The 20,884-nt window shown below is 41.6% G+C and overlaps 1 protein-coding gene across 2 annotated transcripts in view; it reads right to left on the reverse strand.

Moving 5' to 3' along the window:
* Positions 1–20,884, reverse strand: part of ldlrad3 (low density lipoprotein receptor class A domain containing 3) — a 96,155-nt gene that overhangs the window by 34,372 nt on the left and 40,899 nt on the right. For both annotated transcript variants that reach the window (XM_058407877.1, XM_058407876.1), the window contains exons 2-3: positions 18,549–18,695; positions 318–443 (exon numbers count right to left, since the gene is read on the reverse strand). In XM_058407877.1, coding sequence (XP_058263860.1) covers positions 318–443; positions 18,549–18,695 — 273 coding nt within the window. The remainder of the gene's footprint in view (positions 1–317; positions 444–18,548; positions 18,696–20,884) is intronic.

The following is a 20,884-nucleotide window of genomic DNA, read 5'->3' on the forward strand; positions in this document are numbered from 1 at the left end:
GTGCGCTTGTGAAACTAAAAAATGAAACTTAAATTTTGTCTGAAAATGAACCACAAAAAAAAACCTGAAGCACTGCGGGAAAAAAATCCTTTCTAACCTCAACAACACTGCTCAAAACTAAGACTCGGGACTCTTTTTACTTTCGGTGTAAAAAGTTTAAAACAAAGCTGGTAGCACTGCACAGCCTGTACTGTCCTCTCTGTACTAGCTTTGTCAGTTCAATAAGAAAAGGATTTTCAGATCAGTCAGTGTGGCTCTGCTCGGGAGTAACAGGCCTGTGCGACTGGCCCCAGCTGTGGTTTCTGTGTTATACTCACTGCAGTTGTCCTCGTCGCTGCCGTCGGGACAGTCGCGGAAGCCGTTGCAGCGGAAGCGGCCGATGATGCAGTGGACGCCATTAGCGCAGCCGAAGAACGTGGGGGCACACTTAGACTTCACCTTTGCTGTAAGAGAGGAAACGAGGAAAGCAGAGGTGAACACAGTAATACGGCATCTCCCAGAGGCATCCAGGTCAAAAGGTACTTCAGAAACTTGTCATTTTTTTGTGCCTTTCCAATAAGTTTCGAAAAAATGTTAAAAAACTAAGCATTGTTCCTGAACAAGATTCTGTTTTCCACTTCCATTTCATTATTCACAATATATCATTTCAGTACAATGCAAAAATACAGCAACACAGCGATGTAATCGTGTCTTTGCTAGTTTATTAACGTTTTTTACGTCTGTTGGCACCGTATGACATAACATGAAGACGTTATCGATGTTTTCACGGAAAATGTGCCTAATTTTGATCATCTCTTAAAAAAAAAAAGAAAAGAAAAAGAGGTTTGGTCTTTTTGAAGCTTGCATTTGTCCACTCTGTCATGTCCAGTACCACATGGTCCACCTCAGGAGTTCCTGCTCTGCTGAAAATCATTTCTACGACTATGGTTCAGGAACTCAAACTGTCCCTGGATCCTCCTGAGTATCCTCCTGAGAATAATATAATTACAGTATTCCTTATGAGAAGATCCCCAAGCAACTTACATTTTGTTATGGTCACCAAAATGATAAATGAGCCACAATCATTATCAATGTTTGGCTCAGAGCTTGTCAAAAAGCGGTAAGGAAATTTGCAAGGCTTTTATGCTGCCATGCTCCAGTGAGATAAAAAAAAAAAAAAAAAAAGTGGCCTCGGTCTGAGAATAAAAGTGGCTGGATTTATCACTTTGTTCCTGATTATGCAAGCAAAGTGCATAGTCTCGCCAATTAAACGTGATACAGGCTGCTAAGTAAGACAGATTTGCATGCACTTTAGCATCTGTCATATGCAGAAGGAGGTGCGGAAACTAGAGTAGGCAGCCTCTTTAGATTCCCATTGATACGGATATCCTAAACTCACATCAATTAAATGTCCACATACACTGAAGACCCAAACAATGGGCTGGATTTTAGTTTATGGGCTGTTTTACTCCATTATGTAAATAGAAAAGAGAGATCCAATGACATCTGAATGCTTTGCAACGAGACAAAAAAAAACTGCTTCAATAATTGAGCAGCTTTCACAATAGATTTAGAAAGACAAAGCATGCTGTCTCCTACTCTGGCTTTGGAAGTGTACCTAAGCAATCTTCCTATAGTATTTCCTCCTGAGCTCCATGAAGAAGCTGTATCGGACTCTGATATCCCTGTCTCTGCAGTCTATGGCATAAACAAAGACATCATCCTCGAGGTCTCTGAGAGACGTCTGCTGGAAAACAGCGGTAATGACAAATGGTCGAGCCAGCAGAAAGGTCACATCATGAGTTACACATGATCTGCGTGCTGGGCCACAAGAGAGAGAGAGAGAGAGAGAGCTCTCCTCTAGAGCAACCGCTGCCATTTCTTCCTCATTTCTCAAAAAGGACAAAGAGAGTAAGAGAGAGAGAGAGAGAGAGAGGGGAAATGTCTAGCATAAAACTAAAAAGGGACTAAGATATATAAGTCTCCTTACAATGGATGTGGCTGTTTTTAATGATGCTCTGTATTAAATAGACGGAAAGAACAAAGAGAGAAGAATAAAGAAAGACACACAGAGAAGCCCAACTGTTTAAGTCTAAGGTCATGTCTTGGCTCATATATGCAGCCTGTTAATTCGCAATATTTGGGGATTTTTGTTTCTTTTGAAAGTAGTGTTCACACTGCAATCTAAATGGTTACATTAAGAAGAATGGCTTGCCATAAAACAAAAGCAAAACAAAATAAAAAAACAAACAAAAAAAAACCAGATTTGTGCATGACTGTAAATTAAAAATATCACCATGCACACAGAGGATAAAGGCAAGTAATTTCCACTCTCTTTCACTCCCTCTCTTTTCTTTGTACTCTACTTCAGAACTAACAGCAGTGGTAATGACACACCACGGTCTGCTGCGCCAAAAACCTTTTTGTTTCTGCTTTAATACTTTTTTTTTTTGCCCTCGAACGAAGCTGAAATTGAATTAAAGAGAAGCAATAAAGGGTTGGAGGATGGGTCAGGCCTGAACCGGTGCACACCGACAATATTACTGTTCTCTCTTTTTCTTTTCTCTGCCAGCTTCATTCAGAGCCTCTACATCTGCAGCCGGCCGTGCGAGCACATGGGCCGTGGCCGTTCTCACGCTGGCTCGACTCCCAACTCATGCTAATTTCATGGATGTTGGACATAAGAGGCATAAAGAACATCACATCGATCTGGTTCTAGCAGTTTAATAACCTTCACACACCGAGCTTTGCTTTACACACAAGAGCAACCGAGCCAGGCTTAGATGTGATTCGAGTAACAAACTGTACAAGACACCAGCACAGGAATAATATTCATGGCCTTCATGTTTCAGGTTTCCTTCCTGCCATTAAGGGGTTACCCTTTCTGAGGAATTCCAACCACACACATCCTCCCTCCTCATCTCCTTAGCCCCACTGCCCCTTTTGTTGAAATCTTTTAATTCCTGGCCAACATTTCCCTCCTCTTCTCCATCTGTTGAGCTGAAACAGGGGTTGTTTACAGAAACCCCAGCCCCTGCATCCAGATTTAGTTACAGTTTATCCTCTGTGCTAATGGAAACAAGGTCACACAGTGCAGGCACACCAAATCCTTAAGGTATGCCTAGCCTGAGACAACGGTCAATGTGATTCAAAGGAGAGAGACACACATACACACTGTCGTACACGGCTGGTACGCGTTCTACAAACCCAGTGCCACGCCTCTGCTCAATTCTGATTGGTCAGAAGATTACATCTAAACTAAATGGTGTTTAATTTTCTACAGTAGCAGCTCTAACAATAGTGGTCATTAAGGTGATGCTGTATTGTTTCTATAGCAACAGGATCAGATTCAAATGATGTGTGTAATTATTGATATGATGATGTTTTCCCTTTATGGAGGGTGGTGATAGTATCAGCACTTTGTGGCAGTCATTTTTTAGACGTGGGAAAGTCTTCAGAAGCGAGGACATTGTGGTTTCTTGGTAACACTGCAGTGATCCTGAGGAAAGAAACAAAATGCTGATGATGGAGGGACTGTTTAAAGCTGCTAGAATATAAGTCCAGGAACAATCTTGTAGCATTCATTGTGCTGACCTTTACTTAATAAACTTTGCACCTATGTCATCTCTGTGGATACATCTGTCACCATTAACATTAGGCCTGGCTGTAACATCCTATGTAGCCCATTTGCTGTTTATCATAAAAATTCCTTAGAAACACTCCAAACTTTCAATCACTTGTTTGTGAGATATCACGCCGATCAAAATCACCACCTCGTCTCAGAGGCATAACACTTTTAAATGAGAAAAATGAAACACTTTGGTACACACTGTTAGGAAGGACATTCAATTTCAGGGGTAACAGCCATCACACCACTCTGTTGTGGATTATTTGCCTAATACCAGCATTCCCTGAGGTGCTTTATACCTTACTTATCTACAATTTTGTACATAATTAATTTATTATTCTGCAGTCTGCTGCTTACAAACACAAAGTGTGTTCTTCCTTATTTAATTAGTATTATTGATCTTTGTGCTGGTATTGGCAGTGGTTTGTGTTCTACAAATATTACAGGAAATAGCTCACGTAGGTTTTTCAAATTGGTTTTTTTTTCACCTTATCTGTCTAAAGGACATTGTTTCAGCGTTGCCGAGGAATTTCTCTTCAGTCTTTAAAAACTATTTGTACCTTTATCATGGAGAACTCCATCATATCATATATGGCAAATATACACTGATCAGGCATAATATTATGACCGCCTGCCTAATATTGGGTCGGTCCCCCTTTTGCTGTCAAAACAGCCCTGACCCGTCGAGGCATGGACTCCACTAGATCCCTGAAGGTGTGCTGTGGTATCTGGCACCAGTATGTTAGCAGCAGATCCTTTCCAAGTCCTGTAAGTTGCTAGGTGGGGTCTCCATGGATCAGACTTGTCCAGCACATCCCACATAGTGCATCCTGGTGCCAGGTAAACAACACACACGCACCCATGAACAGCAAGTGAACATTTTGTCCTCAAAGTTGATGTGTTAGAAGCAGGAAAAATGGACAAGTGTAAGGATTTGAGCGAGTTTGACGAGGGCCAAATTGTTAGACGACTGGATCAGAGCATCTCCAAAACCGCAGCTCTTGTGGGGTGTTCCCGGTCTGTAGTGGTCAGTATCTATCAAAAGTGGTCCAAGGAAGGAACAGTGGTGAACCGGCGACAGGGTCATGGTCGGCCAAGGTTCACTGATGCACGTGGGGAGAGAAGGCTGGCCCGTGTGATCCGATCCAAACAGACGAGCTACTGTTGCTCAAATTGCTGAAGAAGTTAATGCTGGTTCTGATAGAAAGGTGTCAGAATACACAGTGCATGATGGGTCAGGGCTGTTTTGGCAGCAAAAGGGGGACCAACACAATATTAGGCAGGTGTTCATAATGTTATGCCTGGTCGGTGTACAGTTTAGTATACTTTTCTGTGAGACTGTAATACTGCATGAGTTCCTTCCTCTTCTCGTGTGCTCTGTACCTTGACGTTCTGTTTGGAGTACAAGTGACCCACCATTTTCAGAATTCTCGAACCTTAAACTAAATCTGCAAAACTGTCACTAGCGAATGCAGTCCCTGTGGCGTGTTTTTCAGATGCTCTGCATGCACCCAGATTTGTTTTGCTGTGCCAAGATTTTTCTTTCAGATCACTCAGGTGGTCCATACAGATTTTCGAAGAAAAGCCATCATTTTCCGGCGCATTGATTTTCCAGTATATTACGGATCAGCGTTTGATCTCAATGTATCTCTGACATACGGGGGAGTGTGAAGAAAAAAGGCATTCGGTGGATCTCGAACAGGAAGACGAATAAAACATGTCCTTTATGCAGCTGAAGCGGTTATAGTGCCTTTGTAAGCTATTTGGCAGAATTTGTACTGTATGTCAAAGTTGATCTATTTTTTGGCAGATGTTCCTGTGCGCTTATGGAAAAGCACATGGCCCCTGATGTAACTTTCAATTCTTTTTAGAATCACTTAAATTTAACTGGCAGCTAGGAGTAATGTGAATTCTAGCAAACTGGTAAATATTTAATATTTTATAATATAAAACACTGCAATCAAATTAAAAAAGGATAAAGACTAATGTAATGGACAACTGCGTCAAGAGAAACGATTTTGTGTTGCAGGCTTTGGCAGGGACGTAATATACACACGGGAAAAAGAAACCAATTCTCAATTATGAAACTAGAAAACGGTTTGGCTTCCTAACAGAATTGAATTATTAATTAAAAGCAAAAAACACATATTCTTAGTCTTAGTACTCAAGATGGGGAAACTTTAGCATCTTTATAAAGCCTGGACCAGGCTCTGACTCTCAGGACTGTACAGTAATATCACCATAAGCTACACTGGATTCACTTTCTGTTGTTGTGGATGATCCCGCACTAAAGATGTGCACTTTACAAACACAGTTCATGCCGTTGCTTCAAATGAAGTTTGGGTCCCTGTCTAAACAGTTAACACTGTAAGTCTTCTGTTATTAAAACTGCATCTTCATTTTGTCCTTAAGATACGGCGACTTATAGAGGTACTCACTTCTTTTACCAGTTTGTGTTACAACCTTGAAATACATTACTTATAATGATGTAAACGTTTCTCTGGTCTGACAAGACAGGAACAGAACTAGGCAAAATCCTTACTGTTCATGAGCATCCTCACAGGATAAAGCATGGTGGAGGCAGCATTGTGTTGTGGGGAAAGTGTCCAGGTTGCTGTAACTGCAGCCATAGTTAGTACTACTAAAGTCTTAGGAGACTGAACACTTACACAAACTACACATACTGTATTCATCTCATCTAGATTTCAGCTGCATTGGTTAGGTGATTATCATTGAGTTCAACATGTTTTTACTTAACCAATGGAAATGTTTCCTAAAGTAACCGAGCCCTGTGTGGAAAAACTGTTAAGGCAGTTTTAGAAAACACAAAAAAAAGCCTGATTAATTCCACATATAGTCAAAAAGATGAAATTGAGGGGGGTGAGGGAGAGGGCGGAGGGGTATGGGGGTTTTGTGTCAAGTTGTGTGATGGATTGAAAACATTACAACAAGGTTTATTTTCTACAAACATTCAGACCTAGAATACCCTAAAACTCCTGCTTGCTATTCGTCAGATACACCGACCAGGCATAACATTATGACCACCTGCCTAATATTATGTTGCCCCCTTGACCGCCCATGACCCTGTTGCCGGGTCACCACCGTTCCTTCCTTGGACCACTTTTGATAGATACTGACCACTGCAGACCGGGAACACCTCCACAAGACCTGCAGTTTTGGAGATGCTCTGATTCAGTGGTCTAGCCATCACAATTTGGCCCTTCATCAAACTCGCTCAAATCCTTACGCTTATCCATTTTTCCTGCTTCTAACACATCAACTTTGAGGACAAAATGTTCACTTGCTGCCTAATATATCCCACCCACTAACAGTGCTCATAATGTTATGGCTGATCGGTGTATGTGCAGCAATTTCCAAGTTTAATGGAGACTGGTAGATGTACAGAGAAAGAGCTATTTAAATCCGAATCAGTTTCTGCTTCACATCATCATACTTATTATTTGTAATTTAAATGAATTATTGTCATTATAACAGGGAATAAACAACAGAGTGTCTTAAGAGGAGACAAGTTGATTTTAAGTTACAAAACATTAAGATGTTCCTCACAGTTTTCTTTCACCATATTTAAAAAACAAAATCCAAATAATGTTTGTTACAGCTGTTCTCATTTATAAGTCATATTTACGCTGATTAATGCCGTATTTGCAGATTAATTTGCATGAATAATTCACTATTAATGATTTGCCTTTGGCAGCCCTACTGTTGGCAGCTCTGCAACAGAATATGCCTTAAACTGAAAATCCTTTCAGCTCAAAACTCTTTGTCTTTACAGAATACTGGTATGGTACGGTCAGTAGATGATGGTTCACTTCTCAGTCTTATTTCTCTCCAGGCGTCTTCTTCATGTTGTCTCGGGGAGTTTTCCTCACTGCTGCTGCTTTTTTCTCTTTGGGGATATAAATCTATAGCCATATTTCTGTAAAGCTGCTTTGTCCATTCTTAAAAGCATGGCATAAATAAAACTGAATAGAAATACAGAAGTCCTGTGTGGGGAATGGGGCATTCAGCTCATTCAGCAGGAATGAGAGAGAGAGAGAGAGAGAGAGAGAGAGAGAGAGAGGCAGTGGGGGATGGAAGTGGAGAAAGAATGATGGTAGGTATGTATAGTGGAGGAGATGAAAGGTTTCTTTGAGCTTGGGGATGCACTCCTATAGGGAGAGAAATCGATAGGTAATGGAGTCTGTGTGAAAGCCGTGAGGGCATTAGGAACACAGACAGGGGGGCGGCGTGAGAGGTCGAAGTAATCCCTGCTCCTTTGACCTTGGCCTTGATCAGTATTGCAATAACATTCCACCACAAATCTGTGCTACAACTTGGTCTTGCTCGCTGTTTTAAAACATTCGGATTCTTTGGCGGCATTGTAAATCACGAGCAACACAGATCTCATTTTTCTATAGAGAGGGTTCGAACAGTATCAATCACACAGCCCCCTGCAGAACAGGTTTGTTTAAGTAGCCGGCTTTAGTGGATCTGTGCAAATGGATATCCTCAGCAGAATTAAGCAGCAAGAGCTTTGAAAGAGAAAGATGAAATATTCAACAGCGCTGTTCATGTCTCTTAATAGGTTTGTTTCAAGTGAGCTCTTGACACAATGAGTGGACATTTTTAATTTTTTTTTTTTTTTTTTTATACAATTCAGACCCACTTTGCTGTGCCTGGGCTGCAGGGGGGAGAAGGAGGGTGGTCTGTAAGCTGTAGGGAAACAGGAAGAAGGAGAGACACAACCTGGTCGATATTCCATCTCTGCTCTTTAGTATTAATTATACCAGCTCATTGATCAGCCATCCATTAAGCGTGCTATGTAGACACCTGCTTCTCTCTTGCTGTCTCTCTCTGTCTGTCTCTCTCTCTCTCTCTCACACACACACACACACACACAAAACACCCAAAAACTATGCCAAAACACTTATAAAAATACCCCTCAAATAAACACAATCCTAAGCAGACAATCCTTTTGTAATAGACTGACTGACCCAGTCACCTGACTTTAACCTCAGATCAAAAGGACAAAGAGAGAGAGAGGGAGAGAAGGAGGGAGAAAGGGAAAGGTAGGGTGGGCGAGAGAGAGAGAGAGAGAGAGAGAGAGAGAGAGAGAGAGAAGAGACCCCCTGTAAAAGCTGACTGCTTGTATGAAGAGTGTTAAGATTTACAGTTAGTGCCTGTAGCCCATTCACCAGTCCCCCTACTCCCTCCATTAGTGAGAAGTGACCACCATCTTCAGTGTGATTGATTGTTCTTAACACAACACTGATATGGTAATGTGTGTTGCACTGGTCCAATTCTATCATACACAGAGGCCACTTGAGTTCTTCCACTCCAATCTTGGTAATGTCTTCAAGGAGCTCGCTTTACATTCAGGAGCACTGTCATGCTGGAACACATTTGGGCCTCATGGTCCAGTGAATTAAATTGTAACGGAATGACATCCCAGATACTGTGGAACCCTGGCATACGAATGCTCTCTCTTACGAATTGTCGCCTGAAGAATTGAAATAATAAGAAGCATTTTCTGTAGACAAACAAACCGAACCAAACCCCGGCTAAGTTGCGGATACGTCCTGGAATCGGTCAAAACTTGTTTTCAGTCAGTGGAAGCTGTTTTTCGAAAGAATCAACCCACAATACCAACGTTGCCTTCGGTATGCGTTCAAAAGCTACATGATTTTTTGCGGGGTTTTTTTTTTGTTGACTAGCGTGGGTGCTTTATTCTATTTTTAGCCCAAGCTAGGTGGCACGACTTCCTGTGAGGCATGGAATGCTTGGCTTGGGTCAGTTCTTTGTAAGACACCATACGCTTCGTATTGGTAATATTATTGAGTGGCTGGAACAGATTATCTGTATTTACATTATTTTCGTTTCACAATACAAATTTTCACCTTATGCAGAACGAATTAAATAAATATGCCGAGGTTCCTCTGTAACTGTGGGCTTCCTTCTGTAGCAACAGTTCTGGGGAAGGTCTTCATATGGGTGTGATGGTCAGATGTCAACAAACTCTCAGATGTAAAGTGTACATTCGAAGTGCAGGTCGTAGCCCGAGAGCTTGATTGTAGACGTCTGGTTTCAACTATAGGCAACAAATTTTGGAGACACATTGGTCCTGTTAAAAAATATTGCACATCTATTATCTCTGCCTAACAGCATGATGTGATAATATCTACGATGAAGGTCAAATTGCAGAGGTGCTGCTGCTGTGGTGAGGCGATAACAGATGATCCTCAAAGGGTGGCATAATTCCACTGTACATCACGGAATGTAGTGTAAATTTGACAGTTTTTGTGCTTTTTTCCAAACACACACCACTGAGAGGAGATGAGATGAGATACACGTTTATTAATCCCCCGCAGGGGAAATTCAAGAAATTAGTGAGTCATTGTCATAGCAGCACCAACTGGCTTGTGTACAAACATTTTTCATACTTCTTCAGATTGAAAGACGAGTTTGTCAGCATGATGTCAGGATATCCACGATGCACCGACACTGCTTGCAGCTACATTTCTAAATTATAATCATCTTCTTCTTTCACAAATAAGTAAATGCGCACGGTACATACAGGATGCAAACGATCCTGGGGGGGGCAGCATATTGAAATATTGATGTAAATATTATTATAGTGAGGAATTAAACAATTAAAACATGCTTGAGCTATGTTGTCTGAGGAATTAACAGTGATTCCTTTGCCTTGTTTATCCTTGCAGTAAAACCCTCTTGGCGGTGAAAGTTAATGGCCCATAGAGATCTGAAAAATCCCTGTTGCAATAGAACGCTCATTACTATGCCGCTGTGTAATAAACAAGTGCACATGGCTGATAATGGGAAAAAAAACAACAACAACAATCCTGAAGACTTGTGGAGCTGCTGAACAATTAAAAGCATTTCTGAAAGGCTTTATTTACACGGCAAGAAGCCTTAGTGCACCATTTCTGTTTATTGTTAGTTATTTATCTTATCTGTATAATGCAGCCCATATCTATATAACAGTAAAAAATCTATTTCCCTGAACAGATAAAATCCCACTGAGACAATTTTAGAATTGATGTAATATCTGTCATCACTGCTGAGCCACAAAAAAAATCCATTAGCTAGTCCACTATACTAGTCAGCTAATTAAGTACGAAGGGATACAAGGATAAGGCTATTATGACAAAATGTAACTAGGTGATTGCCGAATGTTTCAGCAATAAGAGTTTGTCACGTATACATTACTGCACAGTGAAATTCTTTCTTCGCATATCCCATCCTTGAGGGTTGGGGTCAGAGTGCAGGGTCAGCACCCATGGAGCAGGGTGGGTTGGGGGCCCAACAGTGGCAGCTCAGTAATACTGGGGCTTGAATCCTGATTTTCCGGTCAACGACCCAGAGCCACTTGAGCCCCGTATGTTCTGTCTCACATAAAATCGATTATTTGAGTGTACACAGCACGTGTGTGTTGTGCTAGCGGGAGTCACATGCTCTGTGCTGAACATTTTCATCCATACCTGCGTGTTACAGATTCTGAAAAGAGCAGCTGTCATCTTTCCACACTAATTAATCAACCTAGTAAGCTTGTGTGATGTAACGGGTTCATTGTCTCTACACAATACTACCCTGTCACAATATCCAGTGACATTTACTCTCGTTACATTCTAACGCCAGCCCCGGCCAACCTCTGCGTAGGAGCGCCGTAATTTAACACCCGAGTACGCTAATGCGGATGATCACGTATACGGGTCTTCTTCTATCCTATAAAACAGGAGACGAGGCATTCAGCTTCCGCATCTTACATGATCTCAACTGGATTTGACTCAACTCGTGGGATGCACTACTTACTGTCAGTGTAGCTGGAGAATATCCCAATAACATGAAAGAAAATCTATATATTGAAAAAGAAATAAGTTGGAACGGACAATAAAGCAGGATTTTAGATCTCACTATGTATCTGAGTGAACAAAGACTGAATAACAATGAAGTGCATCATCCTCAGCAGCGAGCACATATCTCCGAAAAGAAGAGAGAGTCGAGCTTATGAATACAACACGCAGCATTTAATGTTAAAAAAAATAGTTTTGTGGGTCAGTAATGTTATCAGAAAAACCGTTTTCCGATCATTTCTACTTATCCACATAAACGAGCTCTCTCCCATGCAACGGCTGCAAAGTTTAATGAAAGAAGTAACTTAATTACTGTGTGCTTTTATGGTGTTTAATTTGTTTTCATATAATGTAGGACCTGCAGGATTCACGTGGAAAGACAGCCAGAGCGAGGAGTTCACTTCGATGGTAACTAATAACGTCTCTATAATTAATCTGTCACGTCTGAAGGGAAAAATAAATCTGATTTTACCTGCTGTTTTAGCAAAACGGTTAACTCTAGGAAGCGTTTCGAGTGGAACCCCCTTTTACAATAGGTAGTGGATGCCAAACACGGGAAGAAAAAGGAATAACAAATGATAAAAATGGACCTTTAATGGAAAACTTGACCAATTTCTGTAGAATGCAGGTTTCTGACAAAAGGACACTGGGTCTCAAGCCCAGAGCAGGTAGAGCTAGACAATTTCAAAGTATTTTCATATCCAATATAAGATTAATGAAAGTTTTTCCACTATCTTTAAATATTAAAAATACTTTAACAATTATAATAATAAAATAATTCGGTTTGTGCCACTGCTGTCATCCACAGTGAAGTATATTGCATTTGTTGCTGTGATATACACCAAGGTTATGAAATTGCTTGCATTAAATGTAAAATTGAAATTCTTTTATACTCTTTTATACTTTTTACAAGTGACAAGGGAAAAATTACATTCAAGGTACTGCAAAAATGCACCAATTTATATGAATCCCAGCAAACTCCACCCTGCTCCAGCTCCAACACTCCATGTTGTGGTGTCTAGAGAACAGAGCCCTGGCTCCATTAAAAGACTTAAAGACTTTAAGTAATAAACAGACAGAATATATTCTTGACTCCACTGCCACTTAACGCTCTGTAGCTTTAACAAGGAAATGTAAGAGCTACTGGACACACACACACACACACACACACACACATACACACACACACAGATGCACTTCTCAAGATGAATTCCAATAGATATGACAAATTTATGGGGTGATCATTTTACAAGCCTCTATCTAGACTCCTACATGCTAATGAAATCCTAAAGCCTCATAAACTAACTGGTGATCTGTGCAGGTTTTAGGTTTAATATTAATATTAAGCGCGGCTTTGATGACTCTCGTCACTGTGTGCTGCTGATGGAAATAAGTCTTGTGGAATTTATAAATGATGAATGTACGATGAAGTCACGCTTCACAATTCATCTGTATATTTTAGGCCTGAGACATCAATCTCAATAAAGTGTGTTCTTGAAGAGATTGATGAAAGCCGTAAGCGGAACTGATTGGATGTAAGGAAAGTGGTGAGGTTTTTTTTTTTTTTTTTTTTAAGGGTGTGTGGGCTTTATGTTGTTTGTCCGGATTTGAGCTGCGGGGAAAACCGAAGGTAATCCGTGGCAGCATTAGATAAAGCGCCTGAGTCTTTTCTCTCCCAGAGACTTAACAAAATCTTCCTCCATCCTCCGCAAGACATTCTGACCCGATGACCCCTTATTATCCTGGTGTTACCGGTGTCAGCATTCCTGTGAGTACGTCTTAATCCTCACCCAGTCCGACGCAAGACCTCACACACACTGTTAAATAAATGCTGCGTGGAATGAAAGCGTAGCGATGCTGAAACACTGCCATTAATATGCGGCATAAAGAATTCAGAAGCAAGATCTAATTAAAAGTGACCTTTGCAGTAGTTGGTCATTAGAAACCATAATTAAAACACAACCTGTTCAAAAAATGTGACAGAGACAGAGTGGAGGAAGTGCAATGCTCAGTGAGGGATCGGTACGAGCTGCAGGTTCACACGGATCCGAAATCTGTTACGTGGTGAAGGTTACGAACTGCTGGATCTTTCTAAAGCAGTAGCTTTACTATGTGGTATTTAATTCCCACTATAGTATTTACTGCACAAGGCTTATAGCGATGCTATATAGTGTGCGGGAGGAAAACCCACAAACAAAAAGTAAGCTTAGTTTGCTAGGCTGAGCCAGTCATTTCCATTCTTCTTTCCTCTCAGGAAGTCAGGCTGCTGAACACGGAGTGCAGGTCAGGCTTATGAGATGCTCTCGGGTGAACTTTCTGTCTCGCTAGTCCATGTATAGAACAAGGAGGTGAACAGATACACACCACATGAGCAGAGATCACTGCTAAATTACTGGTGCTGCTCCAGGGTGTGCACACGCATAGAAATGACCGGGTTAGAAAATCTCCAGCCTCGGTGTGAAGATGCGAAAGGCATTTAATATAAGCTGCCATGACCGCACACAATCATGATCCATAAAAAAATAACAAAAAGTAATGAGTATCATGCAGATCTGTTGTAACAGTCAATTTCAACAATTGTACCAGGGTTTTGCATGAGACGGTGGATCTATTTTTCTCCAGAAATCTTTCAGTAAAAATAAGAAAGTCCTTGCAGAAGAACCAAAAGTCCAGGAGGTGGAGCAGAACCTGATCCAGCTCTAACCCCTATCCCCTAATGTACACATCTCTATACAACACACTTATCCCGCCTGAGGCACACTGACTTGTCTCCACCTCCTGGACTTTTGGATTAACTCTGAGCAGTTTAGATCAGCTTTCAGCCCACTCCATGGACGTATTGTTCTGCAGTGAGGAGCACGTGCTAAAAATAGCCATTCGATCCATAACCTATTTTCCCTAAACATAGTAAACTAGCTGGAAGAACTGTGTGTCCCAGTGCAGAAATTCCAGGGAAACATTTTTCAAAAGCAGGGACTATTCACTCTCTCTGATGCAGACTTTCCCTAATAAATGTTTAAATCACTCCAAGTTTAATTCAGGATAGAAGCCAGGGGCCAAAAATAGTAAATGCTACAGCTAAACCTTTGCTAAATGTCTGCTTCCACCAAACCCATAAAATCTTTAAACCCTTAAAAGCCATGCATGCACAGTGATCCAAGGGACTACACTCTCTGTACAAAAAACTCACAGATGAAAAAAGGCAGGAAAAACCCATTGTTAAAAGCAGAGGAGCCACAATACGCACAGTCATCCTGATTTATTTAACATCTAACTGTAGCTGTGATCTTATACATTCCCTTTGGTGGAGTAATTTCCAAAAACAATTTCGCATTAATGAGGCCCGGGGGACTGAACTGCCTTTGACCTTTCCTCTTAACTTTGCATAAATATCCCAATTTGTGCGAGAGGCTTTTTCATCTGTCACTGCCATTAACTGCACAGCCTTCTTATGAGGAGACAAAGAGTCGAGTCGGTGACCTGACATCAGGAAGCCGCGGTTATTAACAAGCCCTGAGAGAATTTCGGCTGCCCGTCAAAACTAAGATCAATGGATCCATTATAGAAAGAGCTACAGATGCATCTGCTCTGATGGCAGGGCAAAACATGAAACGCGTTCGTATCAGAGGAAATGTGTGTCTACTTGTTAATCAGAGAGTGGATAAACATACAGGTGGAGCCTGATTTCCATTTGAGACTCGTTTTTGCTTTACTTGCTTCTGCCCTTTCTCTCTTAGAGTGCTTATTTTCTCTGCTCTCGGGGAGAATAGGCCGCTGCTTTTGTGATTGAGTGCCTATTGTGGTTTGCTTCCATGTCTGAAGCATTTACAAATGAAAAGCCTTGTTAAAAAATCTGCCCACCGCTGGCTGTGCGCTGGAAAGCTGAAGCTTTACAAAGCAGCAGATCCCCCACAGGGCAAATGACTGGGGTGAAGAGACACAAAGCAAAAACTTAGTGATCTCACCTCTGGCTTTTTCCCTGTCTCTGCCCTGTGTCAGCACTCCCTTAAGGCTAGCCTCTACTGTTGAAGATCATTCTGAAGAGGGTTTGGAGGAGCATTCGTTCAGGACGCCAGTCTCTGTGGATGGAAGAAAGCGACGAGTAGGGAGGACTTTTGGGTTGTTCACAGCATTCTTCACACTTTTACTCTGAGGCTTGATGCTCAAATAAACGTGCTGAAGAAAACGCCCAGGAGTAAACAGATAAACTTTTACGGCTTAGCTGGAATCGTGGGTGAGAGCGGAATACAAAAACATCCGGTGCCAACATTGAGTCTCTCAGTAAAGGACCTCGACATAATCAGGGCCAGCAAAAGCTTCCCTTATCTCTGGAAACAAGTCTCAGGGTGATCAGGGAAAAGGTTTAGAGAACCATTTCTTCAGAATACTGAGTATCTGATAAAGATGTGCTTAAGCTGGTCTTTAGCTAGCCAGGGGGTCGGACGAGACATGATTTCTAATTTCTACGTGGAAAAAACGGGTAAAAAACGGTTATTCGCTCAGAAGAAGTGATGTTACCACTGACCAATGAACATTATGGTGTAATTAACATGCAGGTCTGTCTTTTTATTCTCAGCACACAATAAAAAATGTTAAAGTGCTTCTTATAACATGACCAGTAGAAATAATTGGCCAGGTAATATTCATCCTGTGTGAATTGGCGAACGTTGGAACAGATAGCATTGTGTTCTGTGGAAAAAGAGATTTCTTTAGTATAAAAGGCACTCCAGGAAGCGCTCTTCTCTATCAGCAATTTAGAGCAATTAAATATAAACATTTAAAAAAGGACTTGTCAGAAAAGCAACACTGAGGTTTTAGGTAAGTTTTAAGAATCATAGAATATATAAAATCTACTAATATTTTATAGCTTTGTGACCTAATGTTCAAATGTATGTAAGATGTACACTGATCAGGCATAACATTATGACCACCTGTCTAATATTGTGTTGGTCCACCTTTTGCTGCCAAAACAGCCCTGACCCATCATGCACTGTGTATTCTGACACCCTTCTATCAGAACCAGCATTAACTTCATCAGCAAGTTGAGCAACAGTAGCTCGTCTGTTGGATCGGATCACACGGGTCAGCCTTCTCTCCCCATGTGCATCAGTGAACCTTGGCTGCCCATGACCCTGTCGCCGGTTCACCACTGTTCCTTCCTTGGACCACTTTTGATAGATACTGACCACTGCAGACCAGGAACACCCCACAAGAGCTGCAGCTCTGATCCAGTCGTCTAGCCATCACAATTTGGTCCTTGGTCCTCAAACTCGCCTAAATCCTTACACTTGTCAATTTTTCCTGCTTCTAACACATCAACTTTGAGGACAAAATGTTGACTTTCTGCCTAATATATCCCACCCACTAACAGGTGCCATGATGAGGAGATCATCAGTGTTATTCACTTCACCTCTCACTGGTCATAATGTTATGCCTGCTCGGTGTATGTAGTGCACAGGTGAGTTTTAGGGTTTTAACCATATATACACTTTGAACACACATCCGATATCTGTGATTTTTGTCATGGTTTATCCGAAGGGGAAAAAAACAAACAAAAACGATTTAATTTCATAGTTCAGCATTTCCAGGAAAAAAAGTTTAAGGAATAAATATTCTGTAGGACCATATGTCCTGTCCCCAGAGGCAGCTCTAGCTCTGCAGTAGAAGCTTGTTAACCTGTTTACAGTAAACATAATTGGTGTTCAAGGTTCAGTAAACATGGTCTTCCTGTACACTATTTATTATATTTTCCCAGGCATCGCTTGGTTGAGGTAAAAATGTTTGGAGTTTTGACAGGCAATTTTAGAGTTTTTTTCCCAACTTGGGGCTATGCAATGGTGGAACATATCACATCCTCAGACAAGGTCTAGTGATTCTATCTATATATAAATTTTAGGGCACTGACATCAGTAAAAGTAGGCAAAAAGTCTCATTAACTTCTTCACTGTTCACTAGATTTAGTGACCTGGCTAGGTTATTACCAGGGTAGTAACTTCCTGTTTCAGAAATTATACAGTCTCAAATCCCAGTTCATTTAATCAGGGCTTAAAAACAACATATGAAAAACAATTCAAAGATTTGATATATATATACTGATCGATATGTGTGCATATTCTGTGCATATAAAAAGAGAAAATTTCACACAAAATTCATACTAATATTTCATTGAATTTTCACTGCTGTACCACATGAGGGACTAAGCTTTCTTTTTGTTGTTTTTTTTTTTTAGATTAGGTTATCATACTGTGAAAGTGTAACACCTCCACTCTGAAGACCTTGTGCTAATGGAACCTATAGCACCTTGTGTTCCACGTTTTGTCAGAACGTTAAAGTGACAGGACAGTCTGCCACATTATACAGTGAGATAGCACATAGGCAAGATGCTCAGACCGCTCAGGCTTCTACACAGCAACAAAGAACGAGAGAGAGAGAGGGAGAGAGAGAGAGAGAGAGAGAGAGAGAGAGAGAGAGAGAGAGAATAGAGGCAGATTGAGTAAGAGGGAGGCGACAGCAGCACACCAGACTCTCTAGAGGCGTCGTCCAGTCTCAGTAAACGAGTTTTAGGGGCCAGCAGGGGTTTAGCGGTTTGGCTCAGAGCTACTTTACTGCTTTCCAACATCACACAGCCTGCATGCTGCTTAATTAAAAATAAAACAGTTCTTGAAGAAAGCACACTGAGCAGATATGCCGGTAAGGGCAGGGGAAACCCCTGACAGTGTTGAGAATACAGAACACAATGGGGCTTTCCAACATGGAGCTAGATCCTGCCATGCAAAAAAAATACAAAATGATGCCGTACCTACATTCCCCCTTTCCATCTGCAAAAAAAAAAAAAAAAGATAGGAAAAGAGAAACAAAAGCTTGAGAGAATAAGACAGGGAAGGAAAGAAGGATCAAAGCAAACATTTTGCCTGAGGCAGTGTGTCTAGCTGTTATTACTGGTGCATAACAGTCATAACGAGTGCTTTATTCTGCCATATTCACACGGTGCTCCGCTGGCATGGAATGTGTCCCGGCTAAGCTTTTGCATGTGTTTTCGGCTCGTAATTAAAAAGATTCAGGTGACTTACGGCAACCCTTCTCGTCGCTCTTGTCGAAGCAGTCGGGGAAACCGTCACACTGCCAGCTTCCAGGGATACACAAGCCATCGCCACACATGAAGTTTCCCGGGATGTTGCATTCAGTGGTGAAGTTATTCCCAGGGAGAAGCTGGCTCTCTGAAAACAAGACATCACATTACCGCTAGTATGCATAAACACTGACAGTAAAAAAAAAAAACCTCATTTGAAGCACTTCCAGCAAAATATTACAAAAGGTGCTCTGACTTCAGTTCACTTTAATGTCATTTCATACAGAATAAATGAATATAGTGGAGCAAAAGCCTGTTTCTACAGAATGGTGAAACACATAAATGCACTAGTAGGTAATATTCAGTTCAGAGCTTGGCATAACAGTGAAAATTTTTCATTCAACTTCAGCAAACACTTTATCCTGGTCAGCGAGGTGGATCTGGAGCCAGTCTGAGTCAGGAGTACACAATGAATGGGATGTGAGCCACTTGCACACACACCTTCACACTTTAGCATAACCAATTCATCTACTTCGTGCTTTGAGAAGGTGGGAGGAAACTGAAGAGCCTGGAGGAACCAACATGGACACGTGGAGAACATGCAGAACTGCTCACAGACAGAAACTCCCAATGCTACCCTGTGTACCTCTGCACCATATAAAAATTGTATAAATAGAAGCATTTGATCATGCAAAAGCTGAACCTGTGCAAAATACGAGAGTATCAGCACACTCCAGATGGCCATCTTCTGAATACTAGGTGAGTGTGTGTGTGTGTGTGTGTGTGTGATCAGGTGCTTTTCTCGGTCCAGTTCAGTTAATCAATTGGGTGTTGAGGGGCAGCAGGGTGTTATAGAGCCTGACTGCCTCGGGGAAAAAGATCAGATATGGGCTAACAAGGTAGCACACTAAAATTAGCTATCTAGCACCACAATATTGACACTCATTCAGCTGGGGACAGAGCGAGAGTCCAGCGCGTAGCCTGATGAACTGACACTAATGTGGGTCACAGCCTGCTGGAGAATGAAGACTAATGTTAATTAATGAAGGAACAGGACAGATACTGGGAATTTTTCTGTTCACATGACTCTTTTCAGGCATGTGGGAAGGACAGATACTGATCAAAAATACTGCAGTATGAACAGGACACGCTTTTGGACCACTGATGCTGCACAATGGAGACGATTAAAGGAAAACATTTTAAAGCTTTGTTTAAAACTCAGTTAATACCTTTTATAAAATAAAATATGTAATATATACATACACTGATCAGCCATAACATTATGAGCACTGAGAGGTGAAGTGAATAACACTGATGAACTCCTCATCATGGCACCTGTTAGTGGGTGGGATATATTAGGCAGCAAGTGAACATTTTGTCCTCAAAGTTGATGTTAGAAGCAGGAAAAATGGGCAAGCGTAAGGATTTGAGCGAGTTTGACGAGGGCCAAATTGTGATGGCTAGACCACTGGATCAGAGCATCTCCAAGACTGCAGCTCTTGTGGGGTGTTCCTGGTCTGCAGTGGTCAGTATCTATCAAAAGTGGTCCAAGGAAGGAACAGTGGTGAACCGGTGACAGGGTCATGGGCGGACAAAGCTCACTGTACATGGGGAGCGAAGACTGGCCCGTGTGATCCAATCCAACAGATGAGCTACTGTTGCTCAAATTGCTGAAGAAGTTAATGCTGGTTCACCTTCAGGAATCTAGTGGAGTCTATGTCTCAATGGGTCAGGACTGTTTTGGCAGCAAAAGGGGGACGAACACGATATTAGGCAGGTGGTCATAATGTTATGCCTGATCGGTGTATATCCTCTATGATGTAGGGAAAAGGGTATAATTACAGACCATGTATTTGTCCTGCTAGATTTAAAGCATTGGCATATATATATACACTATATTGCCAAAAGTATTCGCTCAACTGCCTTGACTCGCATATGAACTTAAGTGACATCCCATTCCTAATCCATAGGGTTCAATATGACGTCGGTCCACCCTTTGCAGCTATAACAGCTTCAACTCTTCTGGGAAGGCTGTCCACAAGGTTTAGGAGTGTGTTTATGGGAATTTTTGACCATTCTTCCAGAAGCGCATTTGTGAGGTCACACACTGATGTTGGACGAGAAGGCCTGGCTCTCACTCTCCGCTCTAATTCATCCCAAAGGTGTTCTATCGGGTTGAGGTCAGGACTCTGTGCAGGCCAGTCAAGTTCATCCACACCAGACTCTGTCATCCATGTCTTTATGGACCTTGCTTTGTGCACTGGTGCACAGTCATGTTGGAAGAGGAAGGGGCCAGCTCCAAACTGTTCCCACAAAGTTGGGAGCATGGAATTGTCC

The sequence above is a fragment of the Hemibagrus wyckioides genome, linkage group LG14 (assembly GCF_019097595.1).
Source record: "Hemibagrus wyckioides isolate EC202008001 linkage group LG14, SWU_Hwy_1.0, whole genome shotgun sequence".
Lineage (NCBI taxonomy): Eukaryota > Metazoa > Chordata > Actinopteri > Siluriformes > Bagridae > Hemibagrus > Hemibagrus wyckioides.